Source organism: Callospermophilus lateralis, chromosome 7 (genome assembly GCF_048772815.1).
Source record: "Callospermophilus lateralis isolate mCalLat2 chromosome 7, mCalLat2.hap1, whole genome shotgun sequence".
Taxonomy (NCBI): domain Eukaryota; kingdom Metazoa; phylum Chordata; class Mammalia; order Rodentia; family Sciuridae; genus Callospermophilus; species Callospermophilus lateralis.
The window spans coordinates 138,910,593-138,928,791 of NC_135311.1; the positions used below are offsets into that span (position 1 = coordinate 138,910,593).

Here is an 18,199-nt window from a genome sequence, read left to right on the forward strand (position 1 = left end):
CCACGTTCAGTAAATGCTGTACTGTGAGGTCTGAAAAGATGTTCTGGGCAAGTTCTCAGGCGGATCTTTTTTTTTTTTTTTTTCCCCCACACCGCTAACAGCATATGGGTAGTGGTGAACATAAAACAGGGAGGAGGAGATGGAATCTGGATAGATTTTCTGTGAACCAAAAAAAAAAAAACCTAGTTAAGTTGGTAAGAAAATCAGCAATTCTTTGTGACTAATTCCTATAATACTAAATGAATAAGTAAGAATATAGGGAAGACAGGATAACTCCAATGTTGATAAATAGCCTGGGCATGATAATGACCCCACAGCCCTCTAGGCCAGAAGGTACCCTTGAAAGAACAGGATAACTGCCCTTGCACGTGAAAGGGGGCAAAGGGATACTTCAGTTTTTCCTTTTTAATTTGGTGCTTAAGGCCTCGAATTCAAAATGAGGCCTTTGAATTAAATTTAAAAGGATGTAAGTAAACAATGTTGGAGAAAAGGCAAATCATTTCATGGGTTGCAAAGTTAATAGTTAACTTGATAATGAGGCCAGAATCTCATTCCATATGTTAAACAACCTCAATTAGGTTGTGCTAAAGGTATAACTATCAGGCATTATTGCTGAAGTGCAAGAAGGGCTCTATGGAGACCAAAGAGGTCAGTAGCAGTCTTTGGCCTCTACTCCATAAAGTACCATTTAGGAAATTTGTTCTCGTTAAAACTGGAGGGTTTCCGTTTGTTTGCTTTTTTCTTACTTTAGCCACTCTTGGTTTGTTATCATTTGTATTATTTATTTTACGGTTAAACTGTAAGCCCAAGTTGCATCACGGGTGCCCCCAGAAACCTCCTCCTACAGGTTTGTTCGTGGTCTGTCCTGGGGCGTCGCACGGCTGCCCGGTGCCAGGAGACATCCAGGCCAGCTTGGGTCTAACAGGTAAACAGGTGAAGAACTAGGGCCTCCAGGACCCAGCAGGGGCTGCCCCTAGAAGTGGTGGGCGGCCTGAAAACGTCAGCAGCACCAGGACCGGGCTCCTTTTCCAATATGTGGTCAGAAGAGCCCTTGCCCTCCCCTGGAGGCCCTGCTCTCAACCAGGAGTCCTGGCTGCCCCTCTGTCTCTCACTGCCCCTTGCCGTCCCCCATTGTCCTGCACTGTCCCACTGTGTCCTGCACAGACCCACCCTCACTGTCTCTCACAGTCCCATAACGTCCAGCACTGTTCCAGACATTCCTCACCGTCCTCGCGGTCCCGCGCCACCCCTCACTGTGCCGTGTTGTCCCCACAACCCTCCCCTGCCCCTCACCGACCTAAAGGGTCATCCCTCCCCGTTCCCCGCCGTCCCTCACCATCCCTTCCCGTCCCTCACAGTCCCTTGCTATCCCTCCTGTCCCTTACTGCCCTGCCCCGCCCCTCACGTCCCCTAGCCCCTCCGAGTCCCTCGCCGTCCCGCCCCGTCCCGAGCTGCGGCCTCGCAGGCGCTGCCCTCGCCCCGTCCGGGTCCTGGTCCCGTCCGCCCGGCTCCCGCAGGAGAGGACGGCCCGCTCTATCCCCGGGGGCGGGGAACTGGGGGAAATTCCGCGCGAGGCCGGCTGCGCGCAGACTTCTGAGAAAACCCTGCGTCTAGGCTGTCGGGGGCGGCTGCCCGGATTCACGAAGGCGAAGAGCCAGGGGCCTGCAGCGAGCCGGGGGCCTCCCGCGACGCCTCCGGGCCCCAGCAGCAGCTCCAGCCCAGCATCGCCCCTTTAAGCGGCTTGCCGCCCGGATTGGCTGCGCGGCGGGGGCGGGGCGGTGGGCTGACGTCACGCTCCGCGCTTACGCTAAATACTCAGCGGCGGCGGCGGCGGCGGCGGCGGCCGAGTGCGAGGCAGGCGGCGCGAGCGGGAGGGCTAGCGAGCGAGCGAAGGAGCGAGTGGCGAGGCGCCTGCGCGATGTCCGGGCCCCGGAGCCCGCGGCTCTGAGCCGGCCTGCCGGTCATGCGCGGGAGGGCGCCGTGGGGCAGCCGCCGCTCCCCCGGGGTAAGGCGCTCGGCGCTGCGGACGGGCGGACGGGCGGCGCGGCGCCCCTCGGGCCCTGCGCGGGCGGCTCCGCGGGGCGGGGACGTGGGGTGAGCGGACAGGGCCGCCGCGACGCCGAGCTGCTCCGGGACGCGCCGAGGGGCAGGGGCGGGCCCGCGCCGGGCGTTTCTCGCGGCGTGCGGAGGGCCGGGCCCGAGCTCGCCCCGGCGCGGGCGTGGGTGCCGGCGACCCTCGGCGCGCCCCTCGCCCCTCGCCCCTCGCCCCGGGGCCCTGTACGCGTCCCCGCCGGGCACCGGGTGCCTGCGGAGGGCGCGGGGCGGCGGCGGGCTCGTGCGGCCCGCGCTCCGTTTGTGTCCCGCCCGGGCTGCGTGCCCGGTCGAACCCGAGCGCCCGTGAACCCTGCCGGGGACGCTCCGGTGGGCGGCGGCCCCGGCTCTCGGTCGCGGCCGGCCTCCGTCCCTCTGCCGGAGCTCTCGGCGCCCAGGTCGTTTCCTCGGTCTGTATTTGTAAATTGACCCGAGTTGTTTCGTGTTCTTTCCCTCCTCGTGTAGAATCGCGCTCTTTAAGGGCACTGCGGGATTCCGTGCTGAGAACCTGAAAGCTGGCCGGGAATTTCGTGTACTTATATATCACATCCTGGTGCAAATTAGACGACTCCTTGACCATGATTGGTGCTGTATCGGTGCTTCCTAGGTCTTTATTAGGATTTCATCATTACTTGAAAGAAACCAGTCTCTTCCCTGATAAAAATGTGAATAGATTGTTAGTCATGAACTTAAGTAGTGCAGTCAGAATAGAGACTGTAGCTTTAAAAGAGATGTGTTGGTGACTTCAGGTACACCTGCAATACAGGTAGGGCAGGACTGGTTTCTAGGCAACTGTCAGAGGTGAAGAAAGGTGAGGTTTAAAATGCCCTTTTTTTTTCCCCTCCTGAAGAACAAGAGTTCTGCAAAGTTTCAAGCTTTTGTATATCTCCAAGGATGCAGTAGATACATCTTTGTTGAATCTGAAACATCTAAGTTCACTATACCGAGTCTTGTTTTTTTTTTTTTAAGTTGTATTTCTTGACATAATTGTCATTAATTTTCAGAGACATTTTACTTAAACAGACCAAAGACAGGTACCTATATCAGCAGAAGACCAAATTTTTGCAAAGCCCCAACTAAAAGCTGGTTTCTTGCTAGCCTGCTAAGTATATTATCAACCCATCCCTTTTCTGGGTATTAGCAGGTTTGAAAAGAAAAACATAGATTTTAGTATGGATTTCAGACTTGATTTGCATTCCCTCACTTCCTGCAGAGCTTCTTTTCACTGTGTTCTGGTGGACATTTACTGATAGATAAGAGAAGTCTTAACTATCAGTTTATAACCTGGCAGTTATATTAGATGGTAAACTCCTTAAGGGCAGGCAGGAACTCTGCCTTGTACAGCTTTTTATCTTAGGCAGCCTTGCACAGAGTTGATATTGATAAATAAATGCACGGAAGCATGTTTTACATTTTAAGGCTCAGCAGGATTGGACTAGTCACTGATAAGGGTTGGAAAGCAAATCTATTTTTTATGGCTGTTGTGAAATGTCCGAATTCATATTTGAAGTTGAAATGTTTGTTTTCAGTGAATTCTTTTTCCTATTTTTAGTTCACAGTAGATACTGCTTACCCTTTTGTGAGGTTTAATTATGCTGTGGTTTTGAGTTTTTATGTGAAAATAACTCTTCACTGCTGCTGCTCAGAAGTTAAACTAGATAATACTTCCTTTCTGCTTATACTAATGGTAGCTTTTAAAAGCAAGTTGCCTAAATTACAGGTACAATCTAACATGCTTGAGACTGACCTGATTGTCAACATACCATCAAGTTGCTTTAGAAAGGTGAGCAGAGGAGGGGAAAGGTGGTGCCCAGGGTAATCCCAGGAATTTGAATGTCGTAGGCTCCCTCTACCAGAGAAGCAACTCTGCTCATAATCTAAATAAATATGAATTGGTACCTCATCATCGGGCACCCTCAGCACACTCTTCAGGTGTTTGGCCATACTTTATAAAAGCGAATGAAGAACCAGCTTACTAGATAAACACAGTCCAGTTGTGGTATTCTGGCCTTATTCGCACAGAATAAACACATGCTTTGTAAAGGTACATAAAACTGGTAAATTTCAGGCTCCTAAATGTAAATTGCTAACTTAATAGAGAATTAGTGTTAAGAGAGAGAGAAAAGGGAGTGTGAGATTCTGATTTCAAATGTTGAGAGGAAAAAAGATTTTGAGATTAGGAGTCTTCATTGACAAATCCAACTTTTTATGTCATAAAATTGGGCAGTATATTATGAAGCCCCTTTGTAAATCAAAGGGAAAACCTTCACAAGGTCTGTCTGGGGAGGAGCAGCAACCTATGGGCTGAGGACTTGAAATGGTGACACGGTGACAGGAAGGGAACCCTCCGCTAAAAGATATATGTCCTCCTCCTCTCTATTTTTCTGTTTATTCCTCTATAGTTTCCAAGTTTAGTTTTTAGTATTAGAATGAAGAGGGGGGAAAAAAACTTATAGGAAAAAGAAATTGGGCAGTATTACAAAAAGACCACAATCTTCTAGACCTCAGTGAATATATCTTTAAAATGTGGGACTTGGGCTACAGGAATTAGACTTCTTTTCAACTTGGAAATGGAATGGCAGGGATTAGACAGCATTGTTCAAAAGCTCTTATTAATGACCCACAGATAGGAAACTTACCTAGCTACAGATTGCTTGTTAGAAACAGTTTTGCCCTCTGTGGAAGGCTCTTCTCCCAACTGACAGCTGCTTTTCCATTCTTTATAACTCTATTTGAAAAGTCCCTTGCTGATTGAGGCCTTTCTTGACCTCCTGTATAAATACGTTCTCTTCTACCTCCTTATCCTGTCACTGTACTCTGTTTCCTTGAAAGTTATCACAATCTGAAATTGCTGGAATTGTTTGATTGCTTATATGTCATTTTCCTCCCTCATTAGATCAGAAATTTCCATCAGGCAGCAACCACATCAGTTTTTCACCTAGCATAGTATCCAGTCCAGAACAAGTGTTTGATAAGTATTTGTGAAAAGAATTAATGCATGGCGGCTAAGAATTTGAGCTGAGATATGGAGATGTGGCTCAGTGGTAGAGCACTTGGTTTGAGCCCCAGTACTGAAAAAAAAAGTTTCTGATCTGAACACTGAGTTACACTTCCTATCTCTGTAGTTAGCCAGCACTTAGCATTGCACTTAGCAACTATTTGCTTCAGTTTCCCCATTAATAAACAATGTTAGGCAGAGAAGCAAGTTGCTCCTGAAAGGAAGATGCTGTAGAAAGCAGAGGCAGTGAGTGTGTGCTGGGCAGAAGAGCCCTGCCAGCCCTTTTGCTCATAGCAGGAGGTTTCACCTCACTTGGTTTCCTCATTTGCAAACTGGAGATTATAATCCCTAACTCTTCTTAGAGGGATGTTGTGGGGATCAAGTGAGATAATGTTGGAGAAAGTGCTTTGTAATTCATACAGTGCTTTACGAATATATTCTATTGTTGTTAAATTCCAGATTTTACCATAAAGCCTGATTATAATGCCATCATTAGGATCCGTGCTGTAGGGGTATGTTAGAAAAGGCCCGTTGGGTATATGTAGTAACCCCTTTTACGAGTAAAGACAGACCTATGCTATATCAAATACTATGTTGTAACAGGTTACATCATGATGGGGCATCACTCTATCATTAAAGATTGAGGGCTTCAAAAGAATTGTTGCACGTGGTCATAATAGAAGGTCAGACTGATACCTTTACCCACCCATTTAGATGCTAGGCCAGATGTACAATTAATGACTTTTAATAAGGAAAATTTGGGGGAGTTGAAGTAGAACAGGACCTTTTCTTTTTTTTTTTTTTCTTTTTTCTTTCTTTCTTTTTTTTTTTTTTTTTAAGGGATTGAACCTAGGGTCCCTCTACCACTGAGCTACATCAGTGGTAAAAAGACCCTTTTTAAATTTTAATTTGAGACAGGGTCTTACTGAGTTGCTGAGTCTGGCCTCAGACTTGTGATCCTTCTGCCTCAGGCTCCCAAGTCTCTAGGATTACAGGAAAAACAGGAACTTTCATAGCCTACAGGCTATCCCAGAAAAACTATTTATCAACCAAAATGCCCCCAAAAGTTTATCTGCACTACCCATAAAGGTGAAGTGTTATGCTTGGTCAGATCTTACCCCGCCAGTTTGAATAGCCTGAAGGACTGGAAGAGGCAGTGGTGTGGTGGTCAAAACCTGGACTTTGAAGCCAGGCTTCCTGGCCTAAGTCCTGGCCTTGCCTCTCACCATGTTTGACCTGAAGCAAGTTCCTTAACTCTCTGTGCCTCAAGCCCCTCATCTATAAATAAGAGTAGTAATGATGACCCACTTCACAGGGTTGATGAGAGCATTAAATAAATTAATATACACACAAAGCCCTTAGAACAATGCCTGGCAGATAAGTGTCCAATGAATGTTAGTTATTACTAATGATTATGTATTCATTCTAACAGTCTGGAGTTACCCACTGGGTGACTTGAATGCTTGTTAAATAAATTTGAAGCTTTCAAGACTAACTTCCTAAGCTTAGACCATTGTGCTCATTCTCGTTGATTGCAGTAGAATTCATGAACCTTTCACAGTCATAGGTCTATTGTATGTGTATGTCAAAATAGAATATTTTCTACCTTCTGTGTATGTACATATACACACACATATACACATATAAAATATATATATATGACTAACTTGATTCTTGTGCTTTGTAGGAAAAGTACAAAGGACAAAAGAATATATTTCTGTTCTATTTTTCTGCTACCCAATTAAAATCACTTGGGACTAAGTGAATCAAAAGACTATTGATTATGGTAGTTGATCGGATAGGCCATTTCTTTTGGCTGGAAAGTTTCCAAATTATCAAAGAAATTATGTCATTTAATTTTAATTTTGATAGTCTGAAGATAAATTATTTTCCTTGTTGCCTACATTTTTACCACCTACAAATGGCCTGTTATGTGCTGAGGATGTTAAAGGGCCTCCAAGGAATGGAGCTATAAAAACAGACACAAATGTTCATTCTCATCATTTTGAACTACGTTTTAATATTTAGTGAAACCATAAAGTTTTACTTGAATTCATGCATGAATATTTTAATTGCATTTTTCTTTAAAAGGTCTTCCATGTAAAGACTATTTCTGCTTTTCTGTGGCAGCAGAGTACAGTGAAGGCAATTTTCCTAACTTGCTTCCTTTTTTCCCTACCTCCAAATCATAGCCTATTAAAATGAAATCTGAAATCTGAATTGAGGCATTTGTTTTTAGAAAATCTATGAAGTGTCCTTTTTCTTTCAGCAAATAAATTCACGTTATTCAACTGTGTAGCTATCATAAAAACTGAACATGTAGATGAATATCAAATTAGTAAGCTTAGATTATTAATAAAATTCCATTAAAATAGCAAACATTTATGCTTAATGTGTCAATAGCCTGATTACAAGTGCTTCAGACATTAATCACAATAAAATTTGAACATAAATATGCAGACATTGGTATATTGGGGGAGGACCTAAATAAGTTTCTTTTTATAAACTTGTGTTGTAAATGTAGTTACCTTATGTCTTCCCTGGCTGTGGTAATAGTTAGGTAGGTAATTGTTAAATGCAGCTGAAAAGACCATTTATCACCCTGAATAAACAGAAATCAGGTTCTAGAACCAGATTGAAAGAAGGAAATTACATCACACTCTTAAATAAGGAAGCACTGGGCAGAACTGGATGAGTTGTATGACAAAAATGTGCCCCTCCTCCTTGTGTGGATTGCTCCTGAGATTTATTAATGAGATCTGGTGGCAAGGTAAGCATATCTAGGTTACTGCAGTAAGGTAGCCTGAGAGAGAGAAGGGTGGGGGGGAGCAGTTTCAAAGAGACTGTCCTCAAGCTAAAGGCAAGTGATTTCACCTTAGTAAAGGAGGTGTTCAGTGTGCATTTGGTTTGACTTTTTTTTTTTTTTTAATATTTACCTTTTAGTTATAGGTGGACACAATATCTTTATTTTTATGTGGTGCTGAGGATTGAACCCAGTGCCTCACTCATACTAGGCGAGTGCGCTACCTCTGAGCCACAACACCAGCCCCTGACTTTTTTTTTTTTTTTTTTAAAGAAAGTAACATTAAATTTAGCAGCAAAAACACAGTAGATGCATTGTAATCCAGAAGGAATAGTATGTAAGAGAAGGTAAAATTCATTGTTTTCAGAAAATACTCCCCTGATTGCTTTAAGCAAGTACACAGTAACAGGAACCAATTTAGGAAGCTGTGCTGTTAACCACTGAAGCTTGACGTTTTTACTCAGTCTGCAAACTGTCTGCTTTGGATTTTGGAAATGAACTGAGGAGATCTAAACTCGTTAAATTATTACTGGCAGCCTCTCTCTCCAGCATGGGTTAAGTTTATCTCTTTACAAATCTTTGCTTTTTCCTAGTTCTTTGCTGACAGTCAGCCTCTGTGAAACTTTCACATAATTGCTTTTTAAAGCATGAGGTGGATATTTTCTCAGCGTCATTAATAAGTGTGAATTAGAAGTGAGTGATGCCAGGAGCCACAGAAAGAAAAGTCAAGTCAGACACCACTCCTGTCCTGGGAGACGGGGCTGAGAGGAGAATCTGGGTACAGCACAAAATAACCCAGGAACAGAGACACTGCCTTGGCTTTTCATAAAAGGGAGGGTTTTTGGCAAAGACAGCATAAGAAGAGTTGCCTGAAGGCATAAGTTGGATTCTAAGCTTTTGGAGGAAAGAGAAGCCAGAGCTAGAAAGGAAGGTTGGGCCGTGGTGTGCAGGCCTGTGTTGGAGCCAGCAGGACTGAAGGAGCTTCCAAGGCTCCTGAGTAGGGGAGGCTCTTGGTTGAGAGGTAGTTAAGGAACACTGACTGGGTACTGGTATGTAGTGTGGGTTGGGCATTTTCAGACTGGAGGCATAGTGGTGCCAGTGAGTGGAAGGAGGGTAAATTTGAGAAAGAACGTAGACAGTCTGTGGAGCTTAGCGGCCTTAACTGGGAGAAGTGTGATCCTCCTGGACTAGAGCTGGGGGGAGGGGGGGGAGGGGAGGGGAGGGGAGGGGAGGGAGGGAGGTAAGAGGAAGGAGGAGTTTGGTTTGTAGAGTTTGAGATGCCAGGGGACCATCCAAGTGGAAAGATAATCACCAGACAATAGGAAATGCAGAGTTGAAGCCTGAGCCAGGCTGGAATCCTCTGTTCAGGAACTGTCTGTGTCGAGGTGAAATAAGTCAAAACTTGGCTGTTGGGGAGGGGTAAAGAGAAAATAAAATGAGACTTGAAAAACACATGATTTTAAGTCCCCCCCACCAATTTTTTAAAAATTGATGTTAATAGAAAAACGGAAAAAAAAAAAAGAAGAAGAATTCACATCTGAGGTTAGTATTTACCTCAATTTTTGACCCACTAAAAAAGCTGAAGTTTAGTTCATAAATACAGAAGAAAAGTTGTTGTGCTGAATGTTATTTGGATCCTGGTGTAAACCGTGCTGCTGGATTAGCATTGCTTTCCTATTTTTGCATTTCATAACAGAATGGCTCATCTTGTATTCTAGGTATTGATTTTCCCCACCTAGGTTTGTTTTTGTAATTGCTTTCCTAATGTAATGCAGAACTAGTTTTACAGTTCTGAGGAACCAGATAAAGTTTGAAACACTGCAGCATTATTCAGATTTTACTTGAGCAGAATTTATTTCTTTTTAGCTAGAGGTTGGCCAAACTGGTTGATACCCCCCAACTCACCCCCCTCCCACACACACAAGGAATATACAGGCTGGATACTTGGTTTTTAGGTGGTCTCATTCTCATCTGAAGAACAGTTTCTGAAAACCTTTCTTCCAAACCTATGGCACCATTGCTCTGTGGGTGTTTACATTTTGAAGTTATTTTCCAAAAGAAGAGAACGTGACAATTCCATTGCCCTCCTGGCTTCTCCCATGCAAGCAAGTAGGCAGTTCGGACAGTTTCATAACATGGCCCATTCACAATTCCCCATTGAAATTTAGAGGCAGGTCACCTTCTATGAATACACAAAGACACTATTGTGGTCAGAAGTGAGCTGGCTCAGTGAACACAATTCTTTTTATACTAAAAAAATTTTTTTCTTAAGAAAGCTAACAAGTAGGTGATGGAAACAATGAATAAAAAAATAACTTTTTCTAGAACATACAAATAATTTTAAGTGACCATTGAAACGTCGGTTCAGAATTCCAAAGCAATTTCGGCAGAGGCGATAGTTACACAATCATTCTGTTGAAAGCTGAGATTTAGATGGCACTAGGAGGCTGACACACAGTAATTACTAGTAGTACTTGTTGGCTAGCCGACAGGTGGGGGTTGGGCCTCCAGAATCCCCCGCAGCCTTTTCCTGTAATCTGGATGAACAATCTTCAAACGTGTGCTTTCAAACTACTTAAATACCATATTCTTCTTCCTATCTTGCCTTTCGTTTTTACGTTACCACAGACACTTTCCCTGTAGTCCTGCCAGTGCTTGTAGAACGCTTAGAAAAAGCCTGATAAACTACTGGGCTGAGCATACAGAGGGAGAGGCTAGCCATTTTTTAAATTGGTTTTTAAATTTTTTTTTAGAGCTTTACCTGCGGGTAAGTAAATAACGAATTTGCCTCATTTCAGTAATCTTGAAAGGGACTTCAAGAGACTTCCTGGTGATTTAGATTTCTTAAATGACAGATTTTTTTCTTTATCATATATCTTTTAGAGACTGATTTAAAGAAAAATTGATTGAAATAATATTTTAAACCTGTGGTAAAATCTCTCTCTCTAGTACATTTAAACGGCTAATTGGGGAGAGTCAAATGTAGAGAATTAGAACCAGATATAATTTGAAACTCTAAATTTTTATCATTGATATTGATAATTTATTGATAATTTTTCACTGAAAATTTATCCTGAGAAGAATTGGGACACATGCTCCTTTGTCGCTGAAATTTTTAAAATTACAATATCCACATTCCTTCTTTTTTTTTAAATTTTTTTTTCATTGCAGATGAACACAATACTTCTATTTTATTTGTTTTATTTTTATATATTGCTGGGAATCAAACCCAGTGCCTTATGCATGCTACGCAATTATTCTACCCCTGAGCCACAACCCCAGCCCTCCACATTCCTTCTTAATGTTAAAAAAACAATAGACGTTGCAGAGTGTGGTTTTGGATCTTTAGTTTTATAATTCCCTCTACCTTAAAAACTGTATCCACTTAATTGGTATGATAATCAGAGGACACTGTAAATCCATTCAACATTCAGTTATTGAGCACTTGTTAATGTTTCAGACACTGAAGATTAAAGAGGCAATTGGCAGGGGTGGTGATTGGGGCACAGTCTGTTCCTGTGCACTGATAGGAGGTGACAGATTTATAAATAATGGATTTTAAGTTGCTGAGCAGTTAAACCTGTGCACCCCTCCACCGCAGAGGTGTCCTAGTCACCTTCTGTCATCCTGAGTCCTTGGCACAGCTGTAGCACGTGGTAGGTGTGCAGGCTTTTAGAGAGTGACTAGAGATGCTTAGTGAGCCAGTGTTGTAGTGTGTAAGTGTCACACAGATAGTTGAGAGCATTCCAGTGTCAAGGGGAAAAGGCCTAAACTCTTGTCTAAGTGCATGTGAATAAATGAACTGTAGCGGATGCTCCTTAATGCTTGTGATGCAGCGAATCCTAAAGTAAAACTAAAAAGAGGCTGCAGGGACTCTGGACCTGTGACATACAACAAGGGGGTTCCTAAAGTTTAGGAGCTGTTAGTTTTAAGAAAAATGTACTTAGCCTTTGTAATCCATGCCTTGCAGCCAGGCAGGACGTGAATTACTGGGCATTTCACAAAGGAGAATGTAAAGAATGTACCTCTCAGTTTGTCTTTGACAGGGAGGGACGAAGCTGTGCTGGAGCCACTCATCTTGCAGAACTTGATTTTCACTAATGGAAATTAGTGTCTTCATATATAATGATTTCTTTTTTGAACAAGCAATATCTGGAGAATCTCTCTTCTGTGGCAACCCTGAAATACAGACTCCATGTGAATGCTAATCTGTGGGGTGCCCAGACTCCCTTGTCAAGAATGTGGGGGTCTAGTGAGTGCTAACTAGCTCTGCAGTGTGAAATAGTGACTTCTGAAATTGCCTTTTTAGCTTGTGAGGAATCTGCAAGATTCCCCTGAGCTTCAAGCCCAGAGCAGCCTTGCCTTGCTGGTTTAGAGGGAGGCCATGTGCCTGGAATCTGTGGGATTGGTTGTGTAGTTCTGGGCTTGCTCTGTAGTAAAAGGTCTATTTTCCCAGCAACTGATTGTTTCTTGTTTTGGGAAAACATTTCAAATCTTGCTATTCTTAGTGTCTGTGTTGGGGTTCCCTCCTGAGAAGTAGAATGAGGCAGACGCCTACAGCGACTCCTGTTCCATTCACGCCCCAGATTCCCTGTGAACCCACTCGTGCTGAGGTTTAGACTGTCCTAAGAAACGTGTTTCTGAGTTGTTTCCTTTTTTCTCTTACCTCTTCTCCATCCCCACAACCCACCCTCAGGGAATGAAAGCTACTGGTTGACTTAAAAATCCCTGGGCTTCACCAATTCGGAATCGGATTCGGAGGCTCCCTATACAGCACAATGTCAACAGCAGGAGTTGCTGCTCAGGAGATCAGAGTCCCATTGAAAACTGGATTTCTGCATAATGGCCAGGCCATGGGGAACAGGAAGACCTGCTGGGGCAGTCGCAGTGAGTTTGGACAGTAAGTAGAGAATGCAGTGCCCCGTGCTCTGTGGACCTGTGCGACTGGAGGGACCTAGAGGATGTGATTGCTGCTTGTTTATGATCAAAGTGTTTTCCTTTCTTTTCAGTAACTTCTTAAATATTGACCCAATAACCATGGCCTACAGTCTGAGCTCTCCTCAGGAGCATCTCCCGTCCGTTGGTATGTATTCTGAAAGTCAGGGGAGCTAGCAGTGGTGGCCTTGGCTGGCCCTGCAGCAGTGTTTTGTAAGGAGGAAAACTGAGCTGTGTCCGACGGTGGTCTGACCCCTAGTGGCAGCAGATGTGGAGCTAACTGTTTTTCTCCAGCTTTTGTACTCAGTGGCTTTTATCGTGGGTCACTGATCCCTAAGGAGAACTTAATTTATGGAAGTGTGATCTTGTAAAATCAAGAATGAGTTCTTGCCAGCCATGATGCATATTTAAACTTTAGAAACTTTGGACAAGATTTCCTCTTTATTAGTAGTATTAAATGCATCTTTGAAAGCAATAAATGAAAGTAGTCTAAATGTTAAAACATAAAAAACTGTGTGTGTGTGTGATACTTTCAATGTGAACATTATGCTCCTTGGGTTTTTGTTGAGCTGCTTGTCAGGTGAACACACTGTGAGTCTGTTCACTCAGTGTTGTGACATGCTGGCAGTAAGGACCTTGTCTTCTCTCTGTCATGCCCAGTGTGCCTTGGAGTGTCGCATGTATTAAATGGCAAAGCCGGTGTAGCATGGTACTCATGTAAATTATATGCTGTTCATCTTCTGCGAATTTTGCACACGTCACAAAACTTGTCTCAGATGTGTGGGTGTGTGCCATGCACATGTCCAAGGGAGATGGAAGAGATAGTTTGTTCTTTGAACCAGGTCACGTGTGTTCCCATCTCAGGCTCTAATTACACCCATGGCAGTCCCATGGGTGTTCTCAGGGTCGCAGTGAAGAGCTCTTGTCTCTCAGCAGGTACAGGGTCATTGATCCTTATGGACGTCCCTTGTTCCTTCTAGGGCACACTTCGCAGTCGGCTCCAATGAATGGCTGCTCCTTTGTGGAAAATGGTCCATCTCAAAAGTCCAGCCTGCCCCCTCTTATCATTCCCCCCAGTGACAGTATGGGACAGCGTGAAGAGGATCCAGTTGTCTGTGGCTTCAGGAAGCTCTCGGTGAATGGGCTCTGCACATCCACGCCTCCGCTCACACCCATGAAGCCCTGCCCCTCCCCCTTCCCCTGTGCAGCTCCCTGTGAGCGGGGCTCTCGGCCCCTCCCACCACTGCCCATCTCCGAAGACCTCTCTCTGGACGACACAGACTGTGAGGTGGAATTCCTAACTAGCTCAGATACAGACTTCCTTCTAGAAGACTGTGCACTTTCTGATTTCAAATATGATGTTCCTGGTAGGCGAAGCTTCCGTGGGTGTGGACAGATCAACTATGCGTATTTTGACACCCCAGCTGTTTCTGCAGCAGATCTTAGCCACACATCTGACCAAATCGGAGGTGTCTCAAATCCGAATCATCCTCCACCTCAAACCCACCGCAGATTAAGAAGGTCTCATTCGGGCCCAGCTGGGTCCTTTAGCAAACCAGCCATTCGGGTATCCAGCTATACCCACAGAGCTTCTCCTAACTCTGATGAAGACAAACCTGAGATTCCTCCCAGGGTTCCCATACCTCCCCGGCCAGTAAAGCCAGACTACAGACGGTGGTCTGCAGAGGTCACTTCCAGCACCTACAGTGACGAAGACAGGCCTCCCAAAGTGCCACCGAGAGAACCTTTGTCCAGGAGTAACTCCCGCACGCCAAGTCCTAAAAGCCTTCCATCGTACCTCAATGGGGTCATGCCCCCGACACAGAGCTTTGCCCCCAACCCCAAGTACGTCAGCAGCAAAGCCCTGCAAAGACAGAACAGCGAGGGGTCTGCCAACAAGGTTCCCTGCATCCTGCCCATAATTGAAAATGGGAAGAAGGTCAGTTCAACGCATTATTACCTACTACCTGAGAGACCGCCATACCTTGACAGATTCGAGAAGTTCTTCAGGGAAGCAGAGGAAGTGGACACGGGCACTCGTCTCCAGCCAGTGCCCGCTGACTGCAGCGCGCCTTCCACCACGGAACTGCTGGACTCCAAGGCAAAAACAGACCTGGGCAGCCACGGGAAGCGGAAGCACTTGTCCTATGTGGTTTCTCCCTAGGCTTGGGAGTCGTGGTTCAACAGAAGTTACGTGGGAGCAGATGGATCTCAATTTTCCAGTTTGATCGAGGTTCAGAGAACAGTCTGTCAGATTGTAAACTGAAATAATTGAACTCTGTCTTAAAGAGAAAGGGTTAGAGCAGTTGTGAGGTGCTATTCTGAGAACCCCTCATTTTGTTAACATTGAAGAAAAAGTCTATAATTTATAAAGATGTGATGGTGGGAGGGAAGGATGGGGAAACTTTTAGATATGCATACATTATATACCTATGTACAAACTTGTGGTGTAACCGTAGACCTTAGCTGCAGGTTAACCAGTTAGTTACTATGTTAGAGTAATATATATGCAGAATAATAAAATCTCGAGCTGGAGGAATGGCTCTTCTTGGGCTTAAAATTGAGCAAATGGAAGAAAAAAGCAGTATTGTTGAGATCAGAATCATATAAAAAAATTATTTTGTTTAGTCGGCTTGGCTATCTCTGGCTTTCAGGCCCGCGCTCTGTCTCAGTTATCTTTGCAGCACCTCTCCAGGAAGAGCAGGGCACGCATGCTGCACTGTGCCTGCACCTGCCGAGTCTCAGAGTCACCCCAAGGCCTGGCACTTCCAGGTTTGATTTCTTGTCCTGTTTAGGGGAGGGATAGCAGTTTATTTGGCAACCATTGTCACCTGTGTATGTCTCACATCTTGAAAAACAGAAAGATAAGAGAATTGGTAATATCCTCACAGCTCCTGCTTTCTTCCACATGCTGACAGGGCCCATTGTGGTGTGGCCTTGACACAGCGGCGCAGGACAGAGTCAGCTGGAAAGGCACGCTGGCCACCAGCACTCAGGGTGGAAGTTTCGCAAAGCAGCGGAGCAGCTGGCTGTGCGATTGAGAGTTGTGTGGGGGTGTGTGTTGTGGGGGTTTTTTAGAACTGTATTAATAAACAGATACAACACAAGCTGGCCTTGTGTTGCTGGTTCCTATTCAGTATTTCCTAGGATTGTTTGCTTTTTAAGTAAAACACTTGTGACCAATAGCACAGCACGTCTTAACGCCAGAGGCCACGTCAGCACCTTCCTGCTTCCCAACCCTCCGGCTGTGCCTCGCTGCCTCCAGACTCAGTGAGACACGGCTTGTGGTGGTGTTTTCACATCCTCTGACGGGTCTGCTTGTGTAGACGGCACTAAGGAGAAGGTGCTCGCTCACAGGGGGACACGACTGCGGTGGTCTCTTAACCGTTAAACAAGCTGTTTACAATTTAAACTGCTGAATGATATTATTGGAGCTATTTAAAGCTTATTATATTTTAGTATGAACTAAATGAAGGTTAAAACATGCTTTAGAAAATGCACTGATTTCTGCATTATGTGTACAGTATTGGACAAAGGATTTTATTCATTTTGTTGCATTATTTTGAATATTGTCTTTTCATTTTAATAAAGTTATAATACTATTTATGATACCGTTAAAACTGTTTCTTGCCTAAACTCTTATAAAATACCTTAAGCAGTTTGATAGCTTTATATTTTTTAAATAAAAGGGAATTAGTCTTTTTAGTTTAATATACATTAAAATTTACTGTCATTTTGTAAAATGATAATTTGAATGTCTTTAGATATCATAAAAGTGTATAGTTAGCTGGGCACAGTGGCATGCACCTGTAGTCCCAGGTACTCAGAAGGCCAAGGCAGAGGATTTCAATTTTGAGGCCAGTCCTGGCAACTTAGCGAGACCCTATCTCAAAACAAAAAAAATCAAAAGAGCTGGGGATGTAGCTCACTGGTAGAGTGCCTCCATGCAATCCCTAGAATTGCAGTAAAATAAATATGTATAGTAGAAATGAGCTGCTTATAATTTACCTTTAACAATCAAGAAATTGAATGAGTCTGGTATTAACTATCGAAGCAGTTATACCCAGGGAGGTGGGGGTCATGGGGTCTCTGTCCAGGAGGATGCAGTAGAAAGAACAAGCCCTGTCATTCAGACTGAATCTGACCGATTTTGAATCTCAGGGCTAGGTCTGAATGGCTATGGCCCACAACTTTGCTTCTTGCTTGTTTGGGGCCACCCAGAGAGTACCCTGTCCCCAGCCTGGCAGGGAGCTGCAGACTGTGCTCACTGGCATCTGAGGTTGCTTTAACTGAGCAGGGGGGCCCCTGGCAGCATCTGTCCACCAGCTGTTGGTACAGTTCTCTGTGCCTTTGACATCCCCCTCACTTTCCTGGGTGGGGGTGGTCACCCTCCATGACCTCAGCTGGGCACCTATGCTGAGCCTGCTTTCTCTTCAGTTAAGGTGAGGGCTCGGCTGGGGTGGCATGGGCCGGAACTCCAGCCCCTCTTCTGAGGCTGTATATGGACAGATTCCTTAAAATATGACCCTGTTTTCTTGATAAAGCAGGGTGGCGGAATTATCTTGTGACAGCTGCATGCAAACCACAGTGAGTGGCACCGGGTAAGGGCCTGTACACGAAGATTGTTGGAGGTCACCTGAAAGTTGGGAGTCAGTTCCCACATTTTACCAGGGAACTCCTGAGCATTGGGAGTTCATCCCACAGACTTAACCAGCCGCATGGGGGATCTTGGGAAAAGAAATGCCTCCCTGTCCCACACTCTAAAGCAGTTCAGAATTGTAACTTAAGATAAAGTGCTATGAAGATAACAAGCAGTGGGGGTGACAGGTGACAAAGAGCATCCTACCTTTGAGAGATAGGCTCTGAGGGCTGGAGTGGAGGCTGAGGGAGGTGGATAGTGAGTCAGGGTGTGGGCACCCACAGCAGAGGAAGCAAGCCCATGAGATCCTGTGGTAGGAGACTGCTGCATCTTCATAAAGCTGGAGACACTGGCAGGGGGCTGGATGGTGGGACAGCAGTGGTGGCCACTCCAGAGATCCCAAATAGGGAAGAAAGGTGAGGTTTTTTTTTGTTGTTTTTTTTTTGTTGTTGTTGTTTTTTTTTGATACTAGGGAGTGAGCACCAGGTCACTGTCTCTGAGATACACCCCAAATCCTTTCTAAAACAATTGAGACGGAGTCTCACTTAGTTGCCAAGGCTGGCCTCAAATTTGTGATCCTCCTGCCTTGGCCTCCCAAGTTATTGGGATTACATTGGAATTATAGGCATGTGCCACCACGCCTGGCCTGATGACAATTTGTTTTAGAAAACATGACAGTTGCTGTTGCGTGGAGAACACTGTGGGAAACCATAATGTATAGGGGACATTGAAG

General features: G+C 44.8%; 1 protein-coding gene across 2 annotated transcripts; it reads left to right on the forward strand.

The window, feature by feature from the left end:
- Window positions 1-1,850: 1,850 nt before the first annotated feature.
- Window positions 1,851-16,447, forward strand: Errfi1 (ERBB receptor feedback inhibitor 1). Of its 2 annotated transcripts, XM_076861364.2 has the most exons (4): window positions 1,851-2,005; window positions 12,589-12,792; window positions 12,902-12,975; window positions 13,808-16,447. In XM_076861364.2, exons 2-4 carry the CDS (start codon window positions 12,671-12,673, stop codon window positions 14,989-14,991), a joined length of 1,380 nt encoding a protein of 459 aa, XP_076717479.2. In that variant the 5' UTR covers window positions 1,851-2,005; window positions 12,589-12,670; the 3' UTR covers window positions 14,992-16,447. The 2 variants fall into 2 exon arrangements, with proteins under 2 accessions (XP_076717479.2, XP_076717481.2); XM_076861366.2 differs by lacking the exon at window positions 1,851-2,005 and having other exon boundaries at window positions 10,664-12,792.
- The last annotated feature ends 1,752 nt before the right edge of the window (window positions 16,448-18,199 follow it).